Source organism: Vidua chalybeata, chromosome 4 (assembly GCF_026979565.1).
Source record: "Vidua chalybeata isolate OUT-0048 chromosome 4, bVidCha1 merged haplotype, whole genome shotgun sequence".
Lineage (NCBI taxonomy): Eukaryota > Metazoa > Chordata > Aves > Passeriformes > Viduidae > Vidua > Vidua chalybeata.
The window spans coordinates 34738411-34765827 of NC_071533.1; the positions used below are offsets into that span (position 1 = coordinate 34738411).

General features: G+C 38.6%; 2 protein-coding genes across 3 annotated transcripts in view; one reads left to right on the plus strand and one right to left on the minus strand.

Moving 5' to 3' along the window:
• Positions 1 to 27163, plus strand: part of CRACD (capping protein inhibiting regulator of actin dynamics) — a 67798-nt gene extending 40635 nt beyond the window's left edge. The window contains exons 3-10 of the mRNA XM_053940454.1: positions 2089 to 2224; positions 10750 to 10914; positions 13302 to 13370; positions 14594 to 14776; positions 16141 to 19489; positions 20357 to 20547; positions 21599 to 21764; positions 24351 to 27163. Of these exons, the coding sequence (XP_053796429.1) occupies positions 2105 to 2224; positions 10750 to 10914; positions 13302 to 13370; positions 14594 to 14776; positions 16141 to 19489; positions 20357 to 20547; positions 21599 to 21764; positions 24351 to 24511 (4404 nt within the window). The 5' untranslated portion in view covers positions 2089 to 2104 and the 3' untranslated portion in view covers positions 24512 to 27163. The remainder of the gene's footprint in view (positions 1 to 2088; positions 2225 to 10749; positions 10915 to 13301; positions 13371 to 14593; positions 14777 to 16140; positions 19490 to 20356; positions 20548 to 21598; positions 21765 to 24350) is intronic.
• Positions 11410 to 27417, minus strand: part of AASDH (aminoadipate-semialdehyde dehydrogenase) — a 34592-nt gene continuing 18584 nt past the window's right edge. For both annotated transcript variants that reach the window (XM_053940452.1, XM_053940451.1), the window contains one exon: positions 11410 to 11866. In XM_053940452.1, coding sequence (XP_053796427.1) covers positions 11846 to 11866 — 21 coding nt within the window. In that variant the 3' untranslated portion in view covers positions 11410 to 11845. The remainder of the gene's footprint in view (positions 11867 to 27417) is intronic.

Sequence of the window (27417 nt, forward strand, 5' to 3'; positions counted from 1 at the left end):
ATTTGTGTAAGGGACACTTCTTACATTGTGGTTCACTGGTTGACTCCTGGCTGGCCAAGCCAGGTAGAGGTATTTCAGTGCCATGCAATTTTCCCACAGCTCTGTGTACAGACTGAGTCACAGTGATTCAGTATAGAAACCTTTTTAGAAGCAGGTTTTAAAATATAATTTTATGGTTTCTCTAATCAAAGGTTTCTGAAAGAAACTTTAAAGGTGTACTGCCTTTTACAGCCAGAGGCAACCGAGTTGTGGGTTTTCTAAAAAAAAAAATCTAACATAGGATACCTCATCAGTTAAATGTTCCTCTTCTTCCATGGCTAAAGGTTTTGTGGAATATTGACCAACTCTTTGCCTGATTGTGTGTTAGTTTGTTTCAAATTAAGCATGTTGCTCAAATATTAATCTGGATGAAGAGTAGTTTTTCAGTTAGTCTATGATTGTATGGAAGATGAAATTATTCAGAGAACTGCGTGTGTTCTCCCCCCAAAATTGGATTGATTATTTTGTGAGTGCAAAAGTATTTTATATATAAATGAGAGAGAGGAGAGGGTTTGGGAGACTTTTTATCCTGTTTTTTTCAGGTTGCCTCTAAGAAATTCTGCTATAAAAGTCAAGAACAATCTATTATCCAATCAGTTTCAACAGGGTTATGTAACCTTATATGACACTTTCCCTTTGTAAGAAAAGTTTATTGTTTTTACTTAAAATACCTCAGGGAAAAATGAGATGAAAATGTAATAAATGCATTCCCAACTTATTTGTTTCCATAGCATGAATAGAAATATCTTGAACACTTCATGAACAATTAGCACATTTTAAAAGGCAGAAAAGATAATATACTGATCATAAATATGGGAAGCTTAATTTTTCTTGTTCTTTTATTTACATCTCTCTCTGGAAGTATCATCTTCCTTGCTTTTGCTGAAATATTTATTTATAATGTTTTTATCATATGTAGAAGGTTATGTTGGATAGATCTGTATCAAAATTATATTTTTTTCCCTCCAGATTGTTTCCTGAAATTCTAAGTGGGTTCTCTATGGTTGCCAACAGGTTATTAAAAGGAGAGATTTAGGACCTCGCAGGTGTTCTGTTTTTTTAAATTATGGCTTTTATAATGATTATAGATTATGGGCTTTTTGCTTACCATGGAATATTCCAGGTGAGACAAAACATGGCTTTCAAACAGATACATTTTTCCCTCAGTCCCTCAGTGTGTCCCCAAAACCACTAGCCTTTACTTTTTTTTTTTTTTTTAATTCTAAGTGTTTTTTACAATTAAATTCATTGGAACAATTTCTGGTAAATAAAATCCCTCTTTGTTTCATGCCTTTGCCTGTGGACTTTAATCAGAGCCATATAACAGGTTCATGCATGACACGCCCTCCTCCTTGGCATCAGTGTTCAGTTTAGCAGCAATACATGGGCATTTCTTGCTCTTTGTGGCTAGTCAAGGACACACAGCCTGGTGCAACAAGCTTCTTAGCAGTCTGGGGGTTTGGTGATATCCTTTTATTGTCAGTGTGATCATGCTCATGGCCATAGGAAGCGCTGAGTAATCAGCTAAGGGAGTAATCAGCTAAGCTGAGTAATCAGCTTTGTAGAAGTGGCTTCCTGCACTGTAACACCTCTTTTTGTGTTACAGAGCTCCCTTTGCTTGGCACCTGATGTTTTCTTCCACCAGGAGTGACAGCATGTCACTCCCAAGCAGTGGCACTAAGCATGAATGCACTTTCTTAGACATGCAGTCTGGCAATGTGTGCATCATCACCACTAGTCTGTATCCTAAAAGTAACAATTAGATTTGAGGCTTACAAGCAAAATCAGTTGAACTCCTCAACACTCCTATTAAAAACACCCAGCTCTAGGTCCTTCCAAGGAGGTAGACTGTGTATAAAGGAATTGTGCTCCTCCATTAAACTTTTGAAAATCAGAAGTGTTTAGATACCCCTCCTCTGAGAATGTACAAAGGTTTTATGTAAAGGCAAGAGGGGGGAAAATCCATACAGCAGGACAACTATAATATGAAGAGTCACTCTCATAAATTAATTGCAGTACTTACTTACTTGTTGACTGTTTTTTTAACAGATCCTCCCATTATTCTATGGGCAGTCGAGCTTTTTCCCATGACAGTATTTTCATACCTGATGGGAGAACAGAGAGTGAACAGGCCATTCAAGCAATGTCACAGGAGAACGTTTTAGGGAAAGTCAAAATTCTTCAGGTAAGAAATTGCAAGTGGGAAAAATATGTAAAATGTGGTGGGAAATGGTCTCCAGAACATGTTAAATGCGCATAAAGATGGGTTCCTATACCCTTACAACAATTTCTCAGCCATGTTAAGTTCTCTGGCGAAAAGCCATTGCAAGTAATTCAAATAATCTGCAGAAGCTCCAGGTTTTGGTCTTGAAAGGTACAACAGTGATGCTGTAAACATATCTGCAGAAACGTCTGCACCTGTGGGACTTATCTGAATTGAACTCCTGTTTTTGGCATGTCCTGATCTGTATGCCTAAGTCCTACAAATGTGGTAATGAGAGAAAAAAATGAAGGCAGTATTGAGAGCAGGGAATGGTATGCAGAGTGAGACTTCTTTGCAAAGACATTTTAATTATATGTTTGTATGTTTTACATTTTTTTCTCCTTTTTCTCACTGCACTTTCAATGGTTTTTATGGAAGGTGGACTTGTTTATCTCTCCAAAGCATAAACAACATATTTGGGTATTAGCTTCTAAAGAGCTTTATATAATCTGCTTTCCCTTCTTTTCCAGAACTCTCTCCCATTAGTGCTCAAACTAATTTATTGCTTTATTCTCTGTATATCTGTAAGATTCTCAGCTTTATGCCTTTCTAGACCTTGAGAGAGCTGCCCTTCAGACACATGTTGCACTTTATTGCTCAGGATGCTGACACATCCTGTCAAAATGCTGATGCATTTTTAATGCTGTGCAAGTGCTGTTACCCTGAAGATGACTAGCAAAATACCATTGATTTCTCTTACCTCTAAGTCTACCCACGATCCATCTTTTCTGGTGAGTGAGAGATCCTGAAATTAGACAGCTCTGACCTTCAGGAGGGAATTGTTCCTGCCTCCTGCCCGGTGCTGTCAGCAGACAGAGCACCTGCACGGTGCTAGCCGTGCTGACTGTGGATGAGCTCTGAAGTAGAAACTACACTAGGACATCTCCAATTCCTCTGTGCTGGTTTTTCAGCTTAAATTTCCCTGGGTCAGGTAGATTCAGTGCATTCTATTTTCCAGGCTGGACACCATTATATTTCAAATGACTACTGACTCTGGGTAAAGACCTGAGGTATGTGGGCTGTCCTGCAATGTCCTACAAAGGCCACCAGCTCTTTCAGGGAGATGTGCCCTCCCTATCTGTTGGATTTGTTTTCTTGATTTATGTATACTAACTTTTCTCTGAATAACTTTTCGCTTCCAGAGGTGTTTTCTCTCATATCAAAATTCAGCTTAAAATTCTCAATGGAAATTAGTGTCTTTGCTAAACTAAACCACCTGAGAAAAAATATAGTTAATGCAGTTGGTAACGGCCGTGTTCACTAAGCAGATGCTAAATCAAGAAAATTAGAGCAAAATGTCACCCTTGAAAGTCACAAAATAAATAGCCAGTGGTACTCTCTTTCTCATATGAACTTTGCATAAGCCTTTTTTTAGTGTGGTTAATCGCATGTGTTTTAAGGGACAATATTGTTTCAGCTGCTTGATGTAAAATATGTGCTTCCCTTTTTATTTAAAATTGAATGATGGTAGTTCATTTTTGTCATTTTAGTGTAGCTGGAACCCAGCCTGTAACATACCAGATTAATTTTTTAACTCTGATGATGATGGTGAGAGCCACTTATTCATTCAGAAAAGGAATGCATAAGGAATGCAAATGACGCTTTTCAGTATTTACTTGTTCACACAGAACAGTCACACATTCATCTAAATGTCCATGGATTTTTTTTTTTTGTAAGCCCATGGAAAGCCTCCCTATAATAAGCCCAGGAGCCACTTCTTGTATCTTCAAAAATTGCTGCCCACCATGTAACTTTTCCCATTTCTCTAGCCATGATTTCTGCAACTGTTCCCTGAGTTTTAGGAAAAAATCTTGCCAAAATCCCATTGCACATTTTAAATTGACCTTAGAGTTGAGTCTTAGGTCTGATGAGTTATTTGGACTATCATTCCTGTTTGAAGGTTTTATGCACTCCATACCCCATCCTTTTTTTCCTGCTATTCTATGAGCCAGCATTTGCTATGTGATTTTGCAGTCACAGAAAATGTTGATGCTCTGTCTCCTGATACCAGAAGCTTCTATCTACTTTGAAATCTCTTTCTTCAAGCTAACTCAAACTGGGAACATCTGTATTTCTTAAAGCAGTGGATTAGGAGGAGACAGTCCTCCCTTCTGAAGAGCACCCTGCCCTTTAGGTAATTCTGTGGCCAGCCACCAGCATTACTGTGTCTTTGCCAGGCTTGTATGTCAGGGTGGAAGCACAGCACTTCCAATTTCCATTTACCTGGCAAGGTACTCTTCAGTAAAGAATTGTTGCCAGGATTCCATGCCCTATGCTGGTTCTAAACTTGCTGCATTCCAAATGGACATCAAAAGCTCTGCAGATTTTAACCCTTTTCAGGATTTTTTTTTTTTTTTTTTTTTTTTTTTTTTTTTTTTTTTTTTTTGGAGGTAGTACAGAAAATCTTCCTGGAAAATTTGAATCTTTTTTTGGAAAAGTTCCTGTGCTTACAAATCTAAGAGACAGTATGGTGAAAAGAGTTTTGAAGTCAGAATAGCAGTGCAAGCCATTTAATACTGATGGTGCTGGATCTCATTCTGGGGATACACCAAAGTGTTTCTTCCTTCTTGCATTTCTGCTGACTTCAGAGTGTTGATGAACCCACAAAAAATGTTGTGTAATGGTGCAAACTCCGTAGTAATCTGGGCAGCTGGCCAGCCTGTGCACTGGTTCAACTGCTTGTTGTGGGAATTCTCTCTTTCTAATTATGCATGAAAGGTAAATTAGTTCTTTCTGGAATTGCTCTCATTTGGTTTTATTGATTTTTCAGATTGGCAGTATTCATCTTATCATGATTTCTGTAAATGGATTTGGTCATGTTCAAAGGTTTTACTGTGTGCTAGAACTCAGACTGAGAAAAGCCAGACCTCTCATAAACCTCCAGCAGCCCTTTTGTATCCTGAAGTTATTTGGTGTTGACTGAAGCCATTTAGTGTTATAAAAGCAGTCTTTTCCTTGTCCTTTGGAACTGCTGAGATTTAACATTACCTAATTTTTAAGAACCAGGGTAGAAAGCCAGCCTGAACCTGCTCTGAGCAAAAGGTGGTACACAGGCACTAGTACTCTTAATGTTGAACTCTTTTAGTTTCTGGGGATCTGTTGCTTTATTTTGTCATACATGGCTGTGAATGAGACACAAGGACTGTTTAAAATGTAAATCTTGCAGTGTGTCAGAAAAAACCCACAACCCAACTCTTGGAGCTCCATTTCATCCTTCCCTTCCAGAGGTTAGTGGATTGGTTTTCTTCTCCCATCAGAGTCTTAGAACAATTTCCCAACATTTTGTAGCTGTTACTCTTCTTCCTACCTCTGATGGTCAACAAATGAACAGAAGAGAGATTTTATTTCAGACTAATAAAAACTACAGCAAGCAAAATGGCAGCTTGTTTAAAACATTAGTTTCCTGAAGCACCTACACTATTCTCTCCCACTTGCTGTGATGATGCTATGGTGTGGCACTACCACTGCCTTCGTTCTCCACTGCTTGCCTTCACTGAAATTATCTTGGATCATCTGACATCTGTGTAGCTGAAGCAGTCAGCTGCAAGAAATATTAAAGATTGACTGTGACATACGGCTTACAGCCTTTAGGAACTACTGAGTTAAATCCTTTTTGTTTCCTGTGGCCATGTAGTTGAAAACAAACCCTCTGCTCTGTAAAGATATAAAGCACCTATTTATTATACAGATAGGAATTATGATAAACATTTTTTGTGAATCACAACTTCTCAGTCAAATGCAAAAGGACTACTTTTAAAATTCATATTTCCCTGATTTTGTAATGATGAATGACCCCGTATCATTTTCTCCTTGTCAGACTTATGACTGTTCAGTTTTGGATTACATTTCTTTTAGTCATTAGCATATCTTAGCTAATGACCAAGCCAGTGCTTCTCTCACTGTTCATTGCACATCTGTATTCTACCAGCCACTCCCAATGTATCTTCTGTTTCTTATTGTCCAGATCTCAACAAAGCTACAAAGTCATTTTCCAAACCGCAAAGCAATTATCTTTTACCATGCTGCTCTGTTTTTTTCAGAATTGGGAGTAAATTTTTACTTAATGTTTGCCTAGCTTTGTATTTCTTGCAATTAATCTCTTTGTTGCCATTATTTTCTAGTGCCACTGCAGAAAAATTGTTTTCCTCATATTTGAAAATTCTTTTTGCTTTATAAACTGAATTTATATTTTTTTTCTAAACCATTCTAGCATTTCTTGGGCAGACTGTCTTTTTCTTACGACCATAGTAATCCCTGAAAATAAGCTTCCTTTCCAAGGAAGGAAAATTTTCCTTCTTTACATCTGCTTTGCTTTGTGACAAATGCCACAAATGCTGTATCTTCAAGCCTGTCCACAAAATCTTCTCTTTACACATGAGCATGTGTAAGTGATCCATCGCCACTGCGCACCAAAATCTTCATTCATGTCTGGATTTGTTGCAAATACACATCTCTAGAGGTCCATTTACAGTTTGCTCCTTTATTGTTCTTCAGTTTTGGACTCTCCCAGAAAGTTTCTACGAGTGTACTGCTCCTAACCACATGCTGCCCCCGCAATGGAGAGTGGAATAGTTTCCTCCCTGCATCTTGAATCCAAAACATCTGTGTTAATATTTGTTATTTTCCTAATTTTCTATAGGTTTCCATGTTAATTTTATACCTGGGTTATTTTCTAAAGCTATACCAATATAACTTTTCACATGATGCTTTCCAGTTTATTTTCTCCTTGATTAAAAAAAAAAAAAAACTTATGTGTGGTATTTAATTTGTCTAGATACGCTGCAGATGTTTCAGTTTGGATTAAGAAAAGGACTCACTTCCATAGTTCACCATGAATTAGGTGAACTCTCCTCTGAGCCTAGAAAAGAAATTATAAGACAGAATATGATAGAGATGCCTGAAATCATGAGTGGAATTGACAAAATGAATAGAGAACAATTATTCAGTCTTTCACAGCATGAGAACACATGAGCAACAGTTGAAATTAGCAACACTTCCAAATCAAAACAAATATTTCTTTAAGCAAAGCTGGACTGTACAAAAATTCCTCAGATGCCACAGATCATTGGAGCATTTACAAGTATGGGCTCAGTATAGGCTCACCCTGTTCTTATGTATTCCCAAGGCATTTGATTTTTGGGCCATTCTGAGAAACAGGGACCAAGTGGAATTTCAACAGTATGCCTCTTTTTAGGACAAGTGTTAATTAAGTCATTATTTTCCATGTATATATAACTAGAAAACTTAATTACAATTAAGTTTCATTATATTTAGGCATTGCAAGCAGATATGAAGAGTAGATCTTTGAGTTGAAGGGAAAATATGACCAGCATTTCTTGTAAGCCTTGTTTGAATGGAGTCAGCTGAAATAGTACACTATGTTTTAATGATTTTTAACTGAAGAGAGTAAGCAGCTCAGCAGATCCAGTTTTGGATTCACTCCAGGCATGAAGCCCTAAGAATGATGTGGTTTCAGGGGCCTGAATCCAACAAACATGCAAGTAGGCATGTACACAGAAAAGGAGCCAAATCGAGCGAGAGCGAGATGTACAGCATGATCTGGGCTCTTTGCCAATTAATATGGAAAACTTGTTCTGTGGCATTTCCTATGCAAATGCAAAGAGTGCTTTGAAGGTCTGGGCTTTTTTTTTTTTTTTTTTTTATTATTATTAGCTGCAGGTGCCAGACAACACGGAACAATTTTACTTAGGAGCCTTATTCCTTAAGTTATTAATGGGAAGCTGGTGTCAGTTAAATAGTATCACATTTTAACAAATTATTTTGCATGAAATAGAAGCCGGCCTGTGTCATGGTCCAGTTACCAAGAAAGATTTAAAAAACTGGATGAATACAAACTTATAATTATTTTTCTAAATTTCTAGTATTTATTTATCTGTATTGGATATGCAGACCCCACTATTGCACTGACAGCCACCCGGGTTGTGTGTGAATAGAAAAACTATCAGGAACCTTACATAAACATCATGAATCTTCCAGAAAAAAAAAATGTGGATAAGGTAAACCTGGCCTGGATATTGTTCTAAAGCTCCCCTGTGTGTGGTGCCTCCAGTCCCTGCTTCATGGTATAGATACTGTGTGGTAGCTGAGCTGTTTTGGTGGTGAGAAGGGTTTGTAGGTCCTGTGGAAATGTTTGTCCCCTGGCTGCAAACTGAGGGACCAGGAATGCCCACTGGACCTGATAAGGCTGGAGGTGGGAGGTGCAGGCACAGGAAGTTCATCTGTTTCCTTCTGCTTCTGGTTGACAGATGTGAGAGCAAGATGGTGGTTTCTGGCTGCTAAATTACAAGTCTTCTTGAACAAACCAAGAGAGACCAAGGTCCTTTGACTGAGCCCAATATTCAGCTGTGGAGATTTTCAAAATGCTATTTAGCCATGACTGTGCAATGGCAGAAGAACAAAATGTGATGCCTGCAACTTCTGATGACTGGCATTGCAAATAATCCTCCTTAGGCAACAATCATCCAGAAACCATCAGCACAGGGAATTCTTAACTACAGAGGATTTATAGTTATGTGCTCAGAAATATATGTCTAACTGAAACTTTTGAGGATTTTAAAGCAGTTGCTTCTTTTCAGGGATTATGGACTCTTCTCAAAGGTCTTGCATCTTAAACTGATATATCTCCATCTCTCTGCAAGACTATTTGAGTGTTCTCCCAAGTAAAGTTTGTGGGTTCTTTATTTTCTTTCATGGATGATGCATTTTTAGAATTTTTATAATTGACCATGTAGAAAATGCGTCAGTGTGGAATTTTTCTGAGAGGGTAATTGCATTGCATTACATTATAAGCACATTCTAAAAAAGACCAAGAAGCAGGTTTGGCATTACTCTCTAACAGCAATAAGAATAAATTTGCTCAGTAGTTACAATGAGCTATTTGACATTTTGACACTTGGTCATTTGGTATTTAGTGTCAGCTTTAGAGATTAGAATGCACCAAAAGAAACTGGCCAGTGAAGACCTACTAGTGGAGTTTTCTGTTTTTTAAGATAAATTAAGATTAAAAAGGCCAATAAATAAATAATACAGAGAAACACCTTCTGTTCTGGAAGTGTGAGGGTTACAAAAGTTTATTCCTCAATCTTCAAACTAATTTGAAGTCTGAGCAAACAAACTTTTAAAGCTTTGAAACAATCAAAAAAAACCCAAAACCAAAGAGCAGTCATGACTGTGTACAGTCCATTAATATTGAGGATAGTATATTTCTTGGAAATATTAGGAAATTAGCATTTAAACTTTTATATACAGAAAAACACATTGTTACTGCAGAGCCCTCAAGCACCCTTGATGGTAATTGAAAAGGCCATTCTTTTTTTCAGAAAATTGGAGAATTTTCTGTCCCTGAAAAACAGCAAAGCAGGAAAATAACTCCACAGTCCCTTCCTTCCTAATTGAAAATGATTCCCTGAAATATTTCAGGGAAAATAATATATTCATAAATGTTCCTTGCTCCATTTCCTCCTTCTAGAGAATTTCTTCTCTCTTTTGCAAAAAGTTCATGTTCAAAGTCTGTATGGTACATGTCTGCAATAGCCAGGGCTGCAATTTCTTTAACTCACCCTGCTAGAGGACATATAGTACATGCTTCTTATTTTATTCATCTTATGCTTGATGAAATTCAAGAGTACTTCCTTGTAACCCTTGAGAGAAGATTGCTTCAACATGGAAAATAAATGGTGGGAAAGCTTTTTTATCTGTCCATCTCTTGCATGTCCCTTGCCTAAACTTCTTTGTGTAACAGCAGTGAGTGGCAGTGCTCGTGAGCATGAGCAGACATGAGTTTGTATATTCTTCCTATGAGACCAAGCATTTAAAAGAGCTGGTTTTCCCCTGCTTTGAGAATTTGCCTCTCTAAGGCAGGGTTGTGCCGAACCCTTAACATTTAAAACTTATGATTAAACATTACACTAAGGATACCTTTTAGAAATACAAATGCATGAGATGCAGGGTTTGGGGGCTAGAAAAGAAAAAGGTTGCCTTTTGGGGTAGTTTTAGTTTCTCAGTGTATACTTTTCTCATAAGCTTAAGTTTCACAACAATTAGGCTTCACAATTAGCTTTTATGAACAAAGTTTTAACTTAGAACATAGATTTAAAAAAAGATTGAGTATTTTAAAACTCACAGTAAATTTTCAAAAGTTGGCAACATTGTCAAGAACTTGATTTGATCATCCAAAATAAGAAATCATGTAGCAAAGTCCTCATTTTAGTCACCTTGTGGGGAGAAAGAAGAAAGAGTGCCCACCATGTTGCAACAATTTGAGCCTCAGGATGGTATTTTTTTTTTTTTTGTCCAAAGTTAGAACTCACCCAGAATATTTTTGTGCAGCTTTCAGGCAGAGAAGGGGCACTTGCTAGACTTGGCTTCTTTTGCTTGTAATATAAATACCTGTTTTGTTTGTTTGTTTTATTTTTCTTGTTTTTCAGCAACAGTTGGCCAAAAATATAAAATTTGGGCAGCCTCCACAAATGACAATTTCTGCAAGGACGATGGGGGAAGCAAACGCCAGTACAGAAGATGATGCACTGCTCAGCAGCCCCATGGAGACCGAGACCCAGCAGGACACAGCGATCTCAGACTGCAGTAATAAAGTGAGCACTTTAAATTGACGTGTCCATGGCACTAGAGCAGTGCTAAAGCAGCAAAGTTCACTGAGGTGTAGCAGATGTTTCCAGTGAGGCATAGCAGATGTTCCCAGTGAGGCATAGCAGAACTCAATGGGCTGTTTTATGTGGGAGGGATCTCTCAGCTTGTGCTTCTTGGCCTGGTGGGAAGCATGCTCCTGGCATCCTGAGCCAGGTCGCACAGAATTACTGGTTTGAGTGTTTGCTCTGAGCTTCCAGCAGTGCAGACATTACTTCCAGTTGCTAGAATACAGAAATTTTTTCTAATACAGAAAACATTTTAAAATACAGTCTTCCCAGCAAGGATACTTGTTCACAGCATCAAATACCAAAAAGGAAAATAATTTCAAAATGAGAGGTGTGTGAAGCCCAAACCTGTAAAATCCTAGATCTTAGAGTAAGTATGCATATTTCTCATGGACAGGAACCAAAGGCAAAGAAGGGGGAGAAGCATTTTGAATGCTTCCTAAAGTTTTATTTTATTTATTTATATATTTATATATTATCAGTATAATTCAAATAATTATTCAAATTATTCATGGAGATTTTGATGCTGTGGGCCTTTAGGTGTCCAGAAGGGTCTTTTTCAGACAGTGAAGAAACATGGGCGAGTGAGGAAAGGTCTCTGGAATAGCCCTTAGGATCCTGGGACACCAGGGCATGAGCCTGTGCTCATGTTCACTCACACTAGGGCTGGCTGTGTGAGAGGCCAAGGCAGAAGGGTCCTGTGCAATTCATGCCTATGTTCAGCCAAACACACTGAAGGGAGATTTATGGCTGAGCTGGCCCAAATTCTTCCTCGGTCTTTAAGGGACAGCATAGCTCCTCTGTGACCACTTCTTTCATGGTTGTGGCTCAATCTGCCAGGGAGCCAGGCATTTGGGTAGGACCTGCACACTCACACCTCTCCCTTGGCTATCTGCAAAGATAAAAATTAAACCAAATTAAGGTATATTTTTTTTTTTTTTGCCTAACAAGTACTTCTTCTGGTGTGATCAGGTAAGGTGAATCAAGAGCATCCCGTGTGCCTCAGAGCACAAAGTGTGCAGTGGGACTGCGGACAGGCTTTGGCGATGCACTGTCCCTACCCTGGTGCTAGGTGAGTCTGTGTTTGAGATAAACACAGATTCTCTGCAGACAGCCTTCTTCCTGGGTCCTGCAGGAGACCCTAGTGCCACCTGGTGACCTCCAGCTCAAAGAATACAATAGTTCAAGTACTAAAAATCCGCTAGAGTAATTTTGTGTAACACAGAGGGAGAAATTCTGTTCTTACCAGCTACTCCTTAAAATACTACATTTTGAAAACAAAATTAACACCCCTTTGTGCAATTCTTTTTCCAAATACTGAAGGAGCAACCATGCCAGCTCAGAGGCAGTTGTAGACACAAACAAACCAATTTTCCATGGATAGTGTCAGCAAGAGCACTTGGTACTTTCCTTTTGTTTCTGCACACTACTAATTACCTGTGTTATCAGAGAATTCTGGTGCATGACAGCTTCCCTGGTTTCTGCTCTTGTCTCATCTGCTGGCCTTGTAACTCCTTGCCATGTCTATCTTCATAGGTCTTGTGGGGGGGGGGAGTGTCTTCTGTCAAAAATTGGTGGCCAGGACTACATAGATCTGCTCTACTTTGTGCAGGTTTCCTGTGATGCTCTGTGACTTCTGATTTTCCCGAGTAACGTGGATTGGTGGCAAGAGTTGTGGGTTTAATTTAACCTGTAGTTGTGAAACTGAGCTTTTAGCCTTGATATTAACAATCATGTGGTGTAATGGGATCCCAACATACATTAGGTTACAAAGTAATACTGGGATGGAATGATTAAAACTAATGTTTCTGGGTGTAATGAATGCTGCTTCAAGCCCTATGCCTTGAAAATTCTTTACCATGATGGCTTGGAGAGGCACAGTAGCTAAAGACTCCTAGGTCTCCAGGCTTCCATGGCTCTGGGGGATTGTTGGCTCTCTAAAAAGAGTCATCAAGAACATGGAGTTGAAACTCCTGCCTGAACAGGCTAGTATCTTTTTTCCTTATGTGTAAGTCAGGACAAAATAAAATCATTAAGACCTGATCAAAATCCTACAAAGCTGTGCTCTTTCTTTTGTTTTGGAAACTGATTATCTTGTTAAGGAAGCCTGAGTGTTTTGCCTTTTGTAGTGCTGTACAGACAGCAGTGATTCAAGGAGCAGTGAAGACAAACTCAGAGCATGTAGGAACAAGAATTGCTTATCCATAGTCATGAAGGGAGGAAAGAGGGAAAAATCCTATCCTAACATACATGATTTCACATGTCCTTTGAATCATCATTAATCGATCCTTTCCATTTTAATACTTGTTTGTGGTAATCTTTTCTAGTCCACTGACACTCCAGATTTCTTGAGAAAAATTAATTTTCTTGGGACAGGACATGAAATGGAAGAAAAGGTAAAAAAACTTTCATACTTGGTTTGCACTCAGTTACATTCTAATTTTAGATATTAGAAGCCTGACAGTTTTTGTTTTCATACATTGTTTGATTGATCATCCAATATTTTGTGAATGCTGTGCAGTTTTGGAGCTAGCAATAACTAAGATTGAGAAATCTTAAGAGCTGATTGCAGGAAACAGCAGAACCCAGTCTCTGCCAGTCTTGCAGCATTCCTCTATTTGATGTATTAATCAGAGTCATAATTTTCATAAGTACTTCTAATACTTTGTTATGCCTGCATGTAATTCAATAAGCATATGCAAAATGTTCCCTCAGCTTTTAAGTAATTGGTTCCCTGATTAGCATATGTTTAACCTCAGAAGATTACAGAGCTGTCTTGAAAACAATGTATGTGATTTCTTTCCTTACAGAAAGTATTTCCCCCCCTTTTTTTTCTCTGTCTTCTTTTTGTATTTGTGCTATGCCAAATGCAAGTCTTGGGATGATAGCTTGATGACTTATGGAAGACACAGATGACAGGCTCATTCTTACACACCTAGATATACAGTTCCACTATTTAGTCACAAAAAGAGTCTCACTGAATCACTCTGCTTATATTTGCACTTTCTGATCCCAAGTATTTGAAGGGCATCAAAGTCAGTGTTGTCTTGGACAATTCCACATGACTCTGGAGGGAAGGTTTTCTACAGGCACCATGCCAGTCAGAGATCCAATGCTGCAGTCATCTCCCATGCAGAAAGTACAGCTCTGTAGCTGTTCTATTATGAAGCTTAGAAAAGTCAATCTGATTTGCTTCTGCCTAAAGTGTATAATCTAAATTATTTAAAGACGTAGATCTTTTTTCACAGTAAGCAAACTTTAAAATGTCCCAGTGTTTGATGTTGCTTAAAACCCTGCCTATGCCTTTCCCATTCTCAACAAGTTCAGAGTAGAGCTAAACTGTGAAAAAACTTCAATAGAATGGTCTAAGTAATTTTTATGTGAAAACTAAAAAAATGTGTAGTGCTGAAAATGGGAAAATACTAGAACTGCAACTTTCATGTCCAAAGTTTGTAATTTGTATAATGGAAAGCCAGGGTTTCTAATATTTTCTGCTAGTAATTCCTTTGGATTCAAACCTGCAAAAATGTGTGTGTGTGTAATTTATTTATTTATGTATTTATTTATTTAATGGAACAAATAGCTTAATAACAGTTTATTGTGTTTGTGATACAAACAGGTCACTCCAATTAAATCAACTCGGCCAAAAAGACAGTTTTCCTGTTCTGGCACAATTGAAACAATTAATTTGGATTCAGTTCCGCAGGCTCTTGCTCGTCTAGACAACAGTGCAGCTAAGCACAAACTGTCAGTGAAGCCAAAAAAGCAGAGGATGTCAAGACAGCACAAGAGATTGACAAAGGTATTAAATGACTGGCCAAAAAGCGAGAGGAGGGAGATTACTTTTGAAACTGGGTACAAAATAACCATAAATGAGTGTACCAGGATCTATAGGCAGAGGACTTAAGATCTGATTAACACTGTTATTTACCTGAAACCCTAGCTGGAGAGAAGATGCAAAGAAGTTTTAATATTGCCAGTTCAGACAACTACTACTTAAGCCTGAATTACTTCCACTAGGATTTTACATTAAGAGAGTTTTCTGATTCTAGTTTTTCTAACAAAAACTTTAGGTCTTAAAGGCCTGAAGATATGTGCTGCTGTTATTGCTGCTCTGATATAGGCAATCAGATGGTGCAAAATTTGGTTGGGAAAAAAACTCAGATTCTCTAAATTGGGCATGGATTCTGACAGGGGTAATAACTTTGCCCTATAAGAAGGAATAAGACTTAAGCAATGTAGCTCTTGCAACAGCTATAGAGAGAACTATAAAGTTGTAGCTTTGTACACTTACTGCACATCTGTTTTGATTTTTATCCTGACATTTTATTCGTTCTTGTAAATGGGACAAGAGTATTCAACTACACAGGGCTCAGGAGAGGCCACTTCCCTTTCTTCTGCACCACTGTACTTGCATTTATCACTCTTGTAATGAAGGAATTAAATTTAAACCTCTTGTTTATACAATGGTTAACTGGAGCCAAATGATGGCTGTTTTCCTAAAGGGAAGCGCTCTTCAGGTACAGAACAGAGCAGTATTCCTGGGAAGCTCTAGCTGTGCTATCCATACATGTTCCCACGGTTCCTACAATAGCACTGGAGTCTCAGCACAGCTAATGAGGAAGATATCCTGGCTCAGGATTTGTGAAAAGAAAGCAAATTGTATTTCCCTGAGGAGTGTTCTTTCCCAGTTAGCATTGCAGAGCTTTTTTCTGCAGGCAACAGCTCTGTCTCTGCAAGTATCAGATTTGCCATGAAAGAACTGGTAAAACAATGCCCCTAAGCAGGCATTAATTATTTCAGGCTTAAAGGATGGAGTTCTAAGTAGCAGAAGAAGAATGGGCATATGAAACTCATGCTCTGTTCCTTGGGCTTCTGCAAATTTAAAATGGCACCAAATGGTGATTCAATATTTGGCATTATACTGCTATCACTCTTGGGATGTTTTCTTTCTTTTAAAGACTACCATCAGAATAGGGGAGAGACATGGGATCTATGATGATGTAAACCATAAATTGGAGTGGGGTGTGTTGGCTCATCTAAATCACTGTTTAATTTTTTTTTTTTTTTTGCATTTGCATTTGCATTTGCAACTCTTGGTTCACTGTGAAGGATAACAAGCCAACAGGCGATGTTCAGTAACTCCAAATTTGTCTCCAATTTTAGGGATCACAAAGTTTAACAATAACAGAATTTGAGCCAGAGGACCTAGAAACTCAGCTGTATGAGGACATATACCCAGGTTATAATGGACGCTTCACAGCAGACAAGCTAATCCAGGACAGAGATGAGCAGAAGCAGCTTCAGCTGGCAGAGGAAAAAAGAATTGAAGATCACTGGGGTATTCTTGAAGCTGAAAGGATAAGACAGATTGTAGAAATGGAAGAACAAAGAGAAATGGAAGAAAAAAGGTGCCAAGAACTCGAGGAGATGCAGAAAGAACAGGAAAAAAGATACTGTGAAGAAGAGAGAAGGCAATACCTCCTTGAAGGAGAGACATCTTTGAAAATAGAAGAGCAAACATGCCATAAAGAAGAAAGAAGACTGATGAAGGCTGAAAAAAGGCAAGAGCTGGAGGAGCAGATGCAGAAGGAGTTGGAGGAGCAACAGAGACAAAACCTGGAGGAGAAAAGGCACTGGGAAGTGGAGGAACAACAAAGACGAGAGCTGGAGGAGCAGAAGCTCAAGGAACAGGAGGAACAACAGAGACAAGAGTTGGAGGTGCAGAAGCTCAAGGAACAGGAGGAACAACAGAGACAAGAGTTGGAGGTGCAGAAGCTCAAGGAACAGGAGGAACAACAGAGACAAGAGTTGGAGGTGCAGAAGCTCAAGGAACAGGAGGAACAACAGAGACAAGAGTTGGAGGTGCAGAAGCTCAAGGAACAGGAGGAACAACAGAGACGAGAGTTGGAGGTGCAGAAGCTCAAGGAACAGGAGGAACAACAGAGACAAGAGCTGGAAGCACAAAAGCTCAAGGAACAAGAAGAGCATCAGAGAAAAGAGCTGGATGGGCAGCAGTACCAGCAATGGGAGGAACAGCAGAGACTAAATCAGGAGGAAGAGAAAAACCAGGAATGGGAAGAGCAACAGAGACGAGAGCTGGAGGAGCAGAAGCGCCAGGAACAGGAAGAGCAGAGATGTCAGGAATTGGAGGAGAAGAAGCATCAGGAATGGGAAGAGCAGAAGCACAAGGATCTGGAGGAGAAACAGAGACAAGAGCTGGACGAGCAGAAGAGGCTAGCGCTGGAAGAATTAAAGCAACATAGGACTGAAAAAGACAGTCAAAAGGAAGAAAAAAGAAGCTGGCTGGAGGAACAAACAGTGCTCAATAAACAAAATAAGGAAGAAATGCAGCGACAAGAACTAGAAAAGAGCGAGCTTGAAGAAGTTGAAATAAAACTGAATCAGGAGGAAGAGCCTAAGAGCCTCAAACAAGAGAAGGAACAGGAAGAACAAAGACAGCATTTGAAGGAGAAAGAAAAGACAGAGAAAGAACAACCCCAGCAAGTGACAGATAAGAAAAAGAAACGGGAAGAGCAGAGAAAACACAAACTCACAAAACAAATGCACATGGAAAGTTCAGACTGTGTTCTACAAGATGAACTGAAGCAGCAAAAGGAACAAAATGGACATGAATGCAACAAGCTGAAAGAGCAGCAGGTAGACACAGAAAGACAAAATCTTCAGCCAAAACAAGAAAAATCCTTGGAACAGCCACAGGAAAAAGATCAGTTGTGTTCTGCTGGAGGGGCTGGTAGGCATCCAGCAGAGAAGCTCCAAGAAGGATCAAGTTCCCAAAAAGTCAAACAGCCAGATAAAGGGACTAAAACAGCAGAAGAAATACTAGCCCAGAAACTGAAAAGAGAAGTTGAGGCTCAGGAGCAAAAACGCATAGGGGAAGAACTGCGGTGGCAAGAGGTAGATGAAAGACAAATGGCATCCAGACCCTTCACATTTCAAGTGTCTTCTGGAGATAAACAGATCATATTTCAGAAAGTAAATCTGAGTCCTGTTATGCCCATCAAAGCAGCAGGACTCTCTTCTCCATCTGTCAAAGACTGCAGGGTGCACACTACCAGTAAGGGCTCTCATTCCCTCCCATCATCTGTGTGTGTACCCCACACAGCTATTTTGGTTACTGGAGCACAGCTCTGTGGCACAGCAGTGAACTTGAACCAGATTAAGGACACGGCATGCAAATCATTACTTGGCTTAACAGAAGAGAGGAAAAATGTGGATATTCCCTCTCCAGAGAAATCAGAGAGAAAAAAACAGGATCCCAAACCCAGCAGCAGTAAAATGAAACATGCACAAGAGGCATTGAACAACCAGGCCGTACTGGCTGAGTGGGCCTCTATCCGCTCCAGAATCCTCAAGAATGCAGAAAACAACAAGTATAATGAGAGAGACCGAGTGACTGCCTGCAGGCACAGTGATGACTGGACACCCCGAGGACGCGGTGCTCCCCACGGCAACTTGAGGAAAACCCTCTCTGCAAATGCAAAGTTCTCGATAACACCAGCATGGCAGAAATTTTCAGATGTTTCAAAAACCAATTCAGATGCTGAGAATGTGAATGCGGCAAAAGGCAATGAAACAGTGGCAGTGGGGAGAACTGTTGATTCAAAGGAGGATGTGGTTTCCACTTTTAAGGATAACTTAGCTGAAAAGCCTAAAGAGAAAACAGAAACCCGTAGGGAAGTGACAGACAACACGGAAGGCTGTAAATTTGCAAAAGATCTCCCATCATTCCTTGTTCCAAGTTTTCCACATTCTATGGGGAAGGAATCATCCCAGCCAGAACTTCCCAATGCTCTGGAAAATCAGCAGAGTAACAGCACAAAAAAAGCAGATAAACCACCACCAAATGGAGAAGAAAATGTTTCTCCTTTTGGGATAAAGTTACGAAGGACAAACTACTCTTTACGTTTTCACTATGATCAACAGGCAGAGCAAAAGAAAAAGAAAAGATACAGTGCAGGAGACAGTTTTGATGGTGTGCCTGACCCACTCACCTCAACAGAAGGTGAGAAGGAATCCTCTGTTTTCACTTCACAAGAAAGTACCTCTCCTGGCACTGGGAGAGCAAACATCCCTGGTAATTTAAAAGACTCTTCAGTTACTGTGGTGGAGTTTTCAACACCTATGGGCACACCAGTAGTCCCACCAGCCACTGGCCAGAGTGCTCTACCTGCTCATGAGAAACCAGCATGCAAGTCACTGGTCCCACAGAAACCTGCTTTAGCTCCAAAGCCCACCAGCCAGACCCCACCATCATCTCCTCTCTCTAAAATGAACAGATCAAACCTATCTGAAATGCTGGGGCAAAGGGTGGTTAAAGCTGAATCAGATGGTGGATGGAGAAAAGAAGACAGAGCAAATGCAGCCCAACCCATACCATCCAATGACTACAAAAATGAAGAGGAAGAAATCAAAGAAAAGAAGTCATTTTTCCCATCTCTAAGTATTCCATGGAGAGAAAAAAATGACAAAAAGCCTGAACCATTGAAGAAAGGTATGTATCTCTCAAAGTAAATTTAGCTATTGTCTACATTTCCAAAATGAGACACTGGAGGTCCAGAGGAAGACATTTGGTCTTAAGTTATAACTTTTACCTGGCATGCAGTGTGTGTGTGTGTGTGTGTGTGTGTGTGTGTGTGTGTTTTTCCTTGGCAGAAATGTTACCTCTGCCTCTAGTGAGTCAGGTGATGGACTCTGTGGTACATGGATAATGGTGTAATTCAGAGCAGATGGTATAATTTTTAAAGTCTACATTCTGTTGCTTCTCTTTGAAAGAAATGTTATCTAGTTTTAAAAATATTAAGATGTAGTTCCCCTTATTGTGGGCAAATTCTTCATTTAAGCAATACAGCTGGGCATAGCAGTCTGTGCTTCAGAGGCACTCTTCAGTGATGAAAACAATTAGAGTAGCTATAATGTCTCCTCAGAAGATAGTTGAAAGCCCCTGTGTCCTGAAATGGTATTCTGTACAAGAGGGGAAAATTACCCTTTCAGAGTAAGGACACTCAAAAAACCAAGGCATGAATTCAGCATGTCATTGGGAAATCCCAATTTTTTTTTTTGTTCTTGAATTTTTCAAACATCAGGACACTTCTAAAACACTATCTCAGTGGAACTGCTGACTTTTTATTTCTTTTTTTTTCACACACACACAAAAGGATAAATTTGAACAGCTGGGTGAGTATGTCAAATTAGTTCTTATTCCTGAGGCATAAAATCTGTTTCAGGATTTGTCAAAGGTCTGTGACTGACATGGCATTCAATGAGCTTAGCTCCAGCATTTTCACAAGGTAGTTGTAGGGGTTTTCTCACGACAAGAGATGTGCATTTCTCAATCAATTCTTGTCATGTTTTCTTTCAGAAAAGCCTGTCCTTCAGAGCAGGCACTCTTTAGATGGCTCTAAATTGTTGGAAAAAGTGGAAACTTCACAACCACTTTGGATTACATTAGCACTGCAAAAGCAAAAGGGATTTCGTGAGCAGCAAGCTACGAGGGAAGAGAGAAGACAAGCAAGAGAGGCAAAGCAAGCAGAGAAACTGGCTAAAGAAAATGTAAGCAATCTTCAGAAACCTGTCCATTAGAAATACTGACACCATAATTATAACTGTTAGCTAGCTTTGTTATGTGGGAATATTTTTTTATGTTTGGTAAGACTTCATAAAAGCTAAAATAACAGTGAGAAAAAAGTATTCTCAAAATCTGGAGTTCCCTCTTGCAAAACTGAGACCTCTAGGAGAAAATACATTGCAATAGTTTGGCAATTTTAGTGTAAACTCTGATGATAGCAGGTGGTAGTTAATGACAATCATAAGCAGAACTACTGTGCAGGGGATGGAACAGAAAAATTGTCTGCAGTGTGGTTCTTTCAGAGCTTACATTAGATGTTAACCTTTAATGCTCGGGGAATAACAGCTGCAATATGCAATTATAGGTGAATATTAGTAAGTCTGAATTTATTTTTATTGCAGCATGTACTATTTGGGTAAAATACAGATGAACAAAATAAATGAACAATCATGATACATCAAAATGCCTAAAGCAGGCACTGAATTCAATCACTTCTTTCCTATTCTCCCAATAGGTTTTTACTCTCCATGGCTTTCTATTAGTAAGGGAAGCATTTCTGCTTACAGTACCAAAGCGGTGCTGCACAAACAGTGATGTTGTATATAGATATCACAGATGTTAAAAAGGGGCAGTATGTGGATAGCTAAATGTATTTTGCTGTTTGTTATGAGAACCAAATTTCTGATGGATACATGCATAACCTGAGACATAGACAACTGATGGAAGAAAACAGCAATGGGTGTGATGTTGCCCACAGGTGCACACTGTTTCAGTGCTGTATTTAACAGGGAGGGCTGGCTCAGACTCTTCAGTATTTTGACTGGAATGATACCATGACAAATTAAACTTTGTGGTGGGTTTTTTACAGTCTTCAATAACTGTTGGTTTTAGAAGTATCAGTGTTGTGAATCTTTGCCAAAAAGGAAGGTTAAGGAAAGGACAAGTGATGACTGAAAGCATCAAGTGTGTAATCTCTAACTTGTAGCCGTTACATGACAGACTTTCTCATTTAGCAGTTTTCCTTCTCTGTTTTAGGCTGCTGTAAGTAATCAATCAGATAATAAAAGCAGCAGCAGCAAAACAAGCACACTGCAGAAATCTACAACTCAAGAAGGAGAGAAGAAAATTGATACTGCGGTGTCAAGACTAGAAAGAAGGGAGCATCTAAAAAAGTCGAACACCCTTCCAACTTCTGTGACAGGTACAGTTGAGAGATTCAGCTTCACTCTAGAAATAATGCACTTCAGAAATGATATTGCATGTTTTTGAGAAAGTGAGGGGATTTCCTTTCCCTGGTATACTACTGCTGGAGTTACAAATGCATTCCATAGAATAACACAACTTGTTCCCATCTTATGTGCTGGCCATTCTGATGGAAATACATAGTTTTAACAGACTTTTACCAGTATTTACCAGGTTATTAAGGCTGCACTGCTGCAATTCCTTAGAATTGCCCCAGTTCAAGTTAACTAAATTAGGCTGTCTCCCCAAGCCATATCCAACAGTATTTTTGGAACATGACTAATGCACATTAGAGGGATCTGATTTACTGTAAATTTCAACTGCAGTACTGTTTTGCCTTTAGGTTAGGGGATAGCACAGACAGGGAATGATATTTAACTTCTACAAGTACACTCGTGCAGGAAATGAAGCATGTTGTTTTCTCACACCTCCCAGTTTGTCAAGGAGAAATATTCACCCCCAAATATTAGAAATAAGTATTCTCACTTGAAAAATGCAAAAGATACTCAATTCAGTTGAAGGTAGCCTGTTACTTTGCATCTAGGACTCCTCCCTCCCAGTCAAATATATGGCATGGTAGGTTGAAACCAGAACCTACTGCTTTATCTGTCACTTCAGTTAAGCTGAAACCATCTCATATTTAAAGGGCAGGCAAATTAAAATAAATACTTCCCCAAAGGGCATATTTGGGGTGGCATGAGGTGATTGTTGAAATACAGACTTACATATATTTCTCTAGCTAACAATAGTCCTAGGGAAAAGGTCTTGGAGTAAATAGATGTTGAAGAAACCTTTTTAGAAGTTGTGCAAGTAAATAGCATTTTTGAAAGCAAATATACGTATCAGCTGCATCTATTCAGTACCACTCTACACCAATGGAGTAGGATGGTGAAATGCAACCATTGAAAGCAATGAAGTGACTCAACTGCTTTGTTGAAGGCCAAACCAGTGCATTACAGACTGTCCCAAACTGAAAAACCCCTACATCTGCCTATATTCAGTTGATTCAGCAGCTGGATCTTCACACTGCAGCTGCACAGCCAAGTAGATGTCCCTGAGGACTTCACTTGGAACATCTTGGGTTGGCCAAATGACCTTTAAAGGTCCTTTCCAACCCAAACCATTCTCAGATTTTACATAAATTGCCCAAAATGTTCATGCTTTGCAGCATTCCTGTCAAATTCTATTGGCCCTTAAGAAATAGTGACTGGATTTCCCTGTGATTACTGACTATATCTGGAGCCAGGCAGCCTTTAGCAACGACACATATATACAAGTATTTGTGGGTAATAAGACCGATTTGGGCTTCCCACAGTTAGAAGAGCATTTAAGACAGAAGACCAGCCTAGGATATATTTAAAATGGAAGTCTGCTGAATCGTCCTCTAAGGACTCTAAAAAACACCCAACTTGAAGGTGGTGTGTTTCAAAATTGCACTTGTACAACAGGAACTGATAAGAGTGTGGGACCTTTAAAATAGCATAAATTACCATAGTATTTAAAATAATTAGCTTTTCAAAGAGTCCATCTACAGAAATTGCTGCTGTTACTGTTCATTTACGTGCAGATAAAGAGATATGATTAAAGATGTGCTAAAAAGAAAAATAGAACTTTTTTTTGCATCCATGCAAATTTAAAGCTTCTACACATCTTTAAAGCTTTTATACACATTCAAAACATCAAAATGAAATGCAACTAAAAGTAATTGGGAATCGGAACATTTAACAAAAAAAGAATTGTCTCCTAAAAAAGAAAATGTGTAAGTGGAGGGGGAAGAAATGAGTGAGGAGTTATTTTGTAGCTAAGATTTTTAGAGTTACTTCATATGTTTTTGACAGAACTTATTTCTATTCAGATTGCCTCCGAGGGCATTCACTGTCTCAGAATTTATTTTCCCATTTGACTTCTACAATACATCTATGCTTCTGCTCTGTGAAATTGCTTTTTAGAAATCCTTTGCTTATTAAACACATTTTCTTATGGAGACAGCTGTTTGTCTTACACTGCTTGGAAGAAAATGTGGCAAAGAGCCAGTGGGGAAAGCAGGTTTCTTTTTCAGGACAGTCTTTTGGGCAGGGTTAATTGAGGCAGGAAGTTATAGGATCACCTTCTTCTCTGAAGAGGGAATCTAAACACTACTGAATACATTTGGTTTATATGTGTGCAGCAGCTGCATTACCAAAGAGAAAAAAATCCCTACGTTTATTTCCCATTGTTTGCTATGGTGCAGATGTAATTAAAATAGTTTATTTAAAGAGGAAGACTAGCAAATTGGAAATGCTTTCTTTGGATGTCACAAGGACTGAAAATTTTGTCCCTATTTTTGTGAGTTAGATTACTTGGAGTCACCTCTGAAAAAGGAAACTCAGCTCCTCTTAACTTGATTATTTTGTAAATACAGTCAGATTTAACTGAAAGTGTTGGAAATAAATATCTAGTGTTAGAATATCTTCACATAAAAATGAAATCTCTAGAATCCTGCAATAAAGCACAGGATTCAACTAATGTTGTTTTTTTTTTCCCCTTTCCCTATCCCATAAAAAAGTGGAAATTTCAGATTCTGTTCCATCAACCCCAGTGACAAAGGAGGTGGCCAAGAGATTCTCTACGCCTGATGCTAACCCAGTGTCAACAGAACCAGCCTGGCTTGCCTTAGCCAAGAGGAAAGCAAAAGCCTGGAGTGACTGTCCACAGATCATAAAGTAAACTGTAAAGTTACATCTCCGCTGCTGACTATTGCTTTCTTTTATTTATTCTGCTTTTTACACATGACAAAACTGAAAATGCATGTATTGGAAGGACTGAAAATGGAACTGATTACCATTTTGCTCTAGCTCACTGTAAAGTCTACTCAAGTCATATATTCCATTGCTTTGACAAATAGCTAAAGGAGGTCATGGCAAAAATCTCACAGCCAGACTCTCTCAAAAACTTAAGAGTGCTCAGATACTGGATGTATATTTTAGCAGGTATCATAAGAAGGGTCAGAACAGAATAAGAGTTCAGATGCTTCTTAAATTATGTTGGTATTCAGTTCTGGAATTTTAGATCTCTATGTTTGAGATCTCAGAAATTTTTTCAGAACTTCGTTGTTGAAATTAAGGAAAGATGCATGTTTCCTTCTCTTAAGTCATAATTTATTTAAACATGTTAAACTGTATGAACTGCCAGTTCTGCCTGCTATTTGAAAGCTTTTTCCCTAAGGAAGAGCTTCAGGATACACTGTTCCACATGCAAATGATAAGTTATGGTACCATCCAAATGCTGAGGTAATTTCTTTCATCACAGGATTAATACACTACATCTGTATACCCTCACTTTTAAAAAGAAAAGAATTAATCCTACTTAAAAAGCCACAATTTTTAACCAAATGTCATTAAGTTCTCACAAAGGAGTCAGGGATTCACTGTTTCTTCTAGTCATTTAAGTGCATCACTGTTTGTGCTTGGCCATATTTATGCTGCATAGAGACAGTGATTGTGGATTACAACTTTAAATCAATTGACTGGAATGAAACTGCTCCTGTGCAAATGCAAATTCCTGTAGAATTTGTCTCAGTAAGTTCTCACGGGAGTAGGACTGGCAGAACTGAAGTTAACTGAGAATTGAGAGGGAAATCAGTGAGAGTTTTAGGAGCTATAACTCTGCATTCTTCCTGATTTTACTCCACATGCAACTGCAGGCAGTTCAGATAACTTCCTGTACTTTGACCAATACAGCCAGAACACTTCAAAAAGAAGTTTACTTACCCCATCTCAGGTATCTGGTGTGGCAACACTTTATTACTTCACATAACTAAACCAGAAATGTCCACTCCCTCCCTCTTACAAAAAAAAGGATGTAGTCCACAAATGTAATAAAAACGTCACTATCCTCAACATCCCACAGAAATCTCTAGGCCTGCATTTTAAAATGTCACCCAATTAAATAAATCAACTGAGTTTGTTTTACAAGAAAGAAAAAAATTTGAAAGTCTCCTTCTTACAACCAAAAGGCTCAAAGGAACCTTTAAGCCTACAACATCATAAAGGGAGACATTTTCATGAAAAGAAATGACATCATTCTAGAATGATACAACATATGCTTCATGGAAGTGTTTTAGCCAAACTGCTGTAAGCAGCATGAGAAACAGCATTTTAAACTACACAGGAAACAGAATGAAACCTGTTGTACACTCTGTTCCTAGAATCAAAAAGGAGTTTCAGCAAAAATCATTGGCAAGTACAGCCTTTCCCACTGAACAGAAGACAGGGGCTCAGTTATCATGGTTACAGTAGCACAAACACAATGGATGTGTTAGATCAAGTACATGTGCAGCAGCAGCAAGATGGGCTTTCTTGGGTGTCTTAAGCCATCAGTTTTGCTCAGTTTCATATTTAAAACCAGAATCTCTAAAGTAACCTTTACCAGGAGTATAATTAATTAATATGTTTTAAGCAGAAATGAGACAATGCTGCTCTCAAATGCTTGGGGAAAAAACCCAACTTAATGCCTTCAATATCTGAAGAAAGAATTCGCCCTGTAATTCCTTTTGCTCTGCTAGCACCTGGAATTAGTGCATCTTAAATTTATATTTTTTCCAAGTTTATTTGCCTGCAGTATGGATATGTAATAACTAAACTGCCTGAAATCCATCTTTACAATTATTTACTGGGAGGGGGAGCCAGGTAGAAATACAGAGAAGGTGAAGTAAATCAGGATTAAAGATACTGATATTTTGAAAAGCATAGCAAAATTAGGTGCTATTGTGCATGACATAAGGATGCAATTTTCCAATACAATCCATTTATAGCACATAGAATAGAGCTTTCATTAAGGATGGTCCTAAGCTAAAGCTTCAAAGCAGAGTTTTTTTCCACCCATAAAGGTATCTAGTGTAACAATGGAAACTGTATTATGTACAGTACTTGATGGAAACATTTCTAAAGCTTACACGTGCAACAGTGACATTTCATGTTAAATTAACAAAGATTTGCACTAAATACCAATGAAGTGAAGTTTTACTTTGCTTTAGCTTTGTTGCAACCATTTCTGATAAAGTATTGGAAATCTGTAAAAATAAATCCAAAACACTACTACCCAGTTTAAAACAGCAAAAATGTTTTAAGAACCGAATAAACCACTATGTAGTATATTGTCTCAATTTTTTGTAACTTATACAAACACAAAATACCATTTCTTTTGACAAGGTTATATATGATTAACCTCTATGTTCATATAGTAATGTATAAAAACTACAAGATGTATAATTGTGGGGTATTTGTTGTGTACTTTTTTAATTTTTCAAATGTTTTAAAGTGCAATTGTTTATTATACTGTCATTTTAAATCTTATTAAACTATAACCTGGTCAAAATTATCTAATCATTGATATATGTCCTCTGTGTCTCATTTGGCTAATTCTGTAGTTCAAGTTTGCCTTACAAATAGAACTTTTTACAGTACTACATACTACACAGGATTCAAAGCTGGCTCATGAGGGCAAGTAAGGTAAGAGTTTCTAATACACTTCTTCTAGAAGACTCTTAGGAAATGCTCTCAGTGAAGGGTATTTTTGCCACTGCAAGTACTTGATTTGCATTACCAAGACCACTGGTACTTATTTCTAAGGTG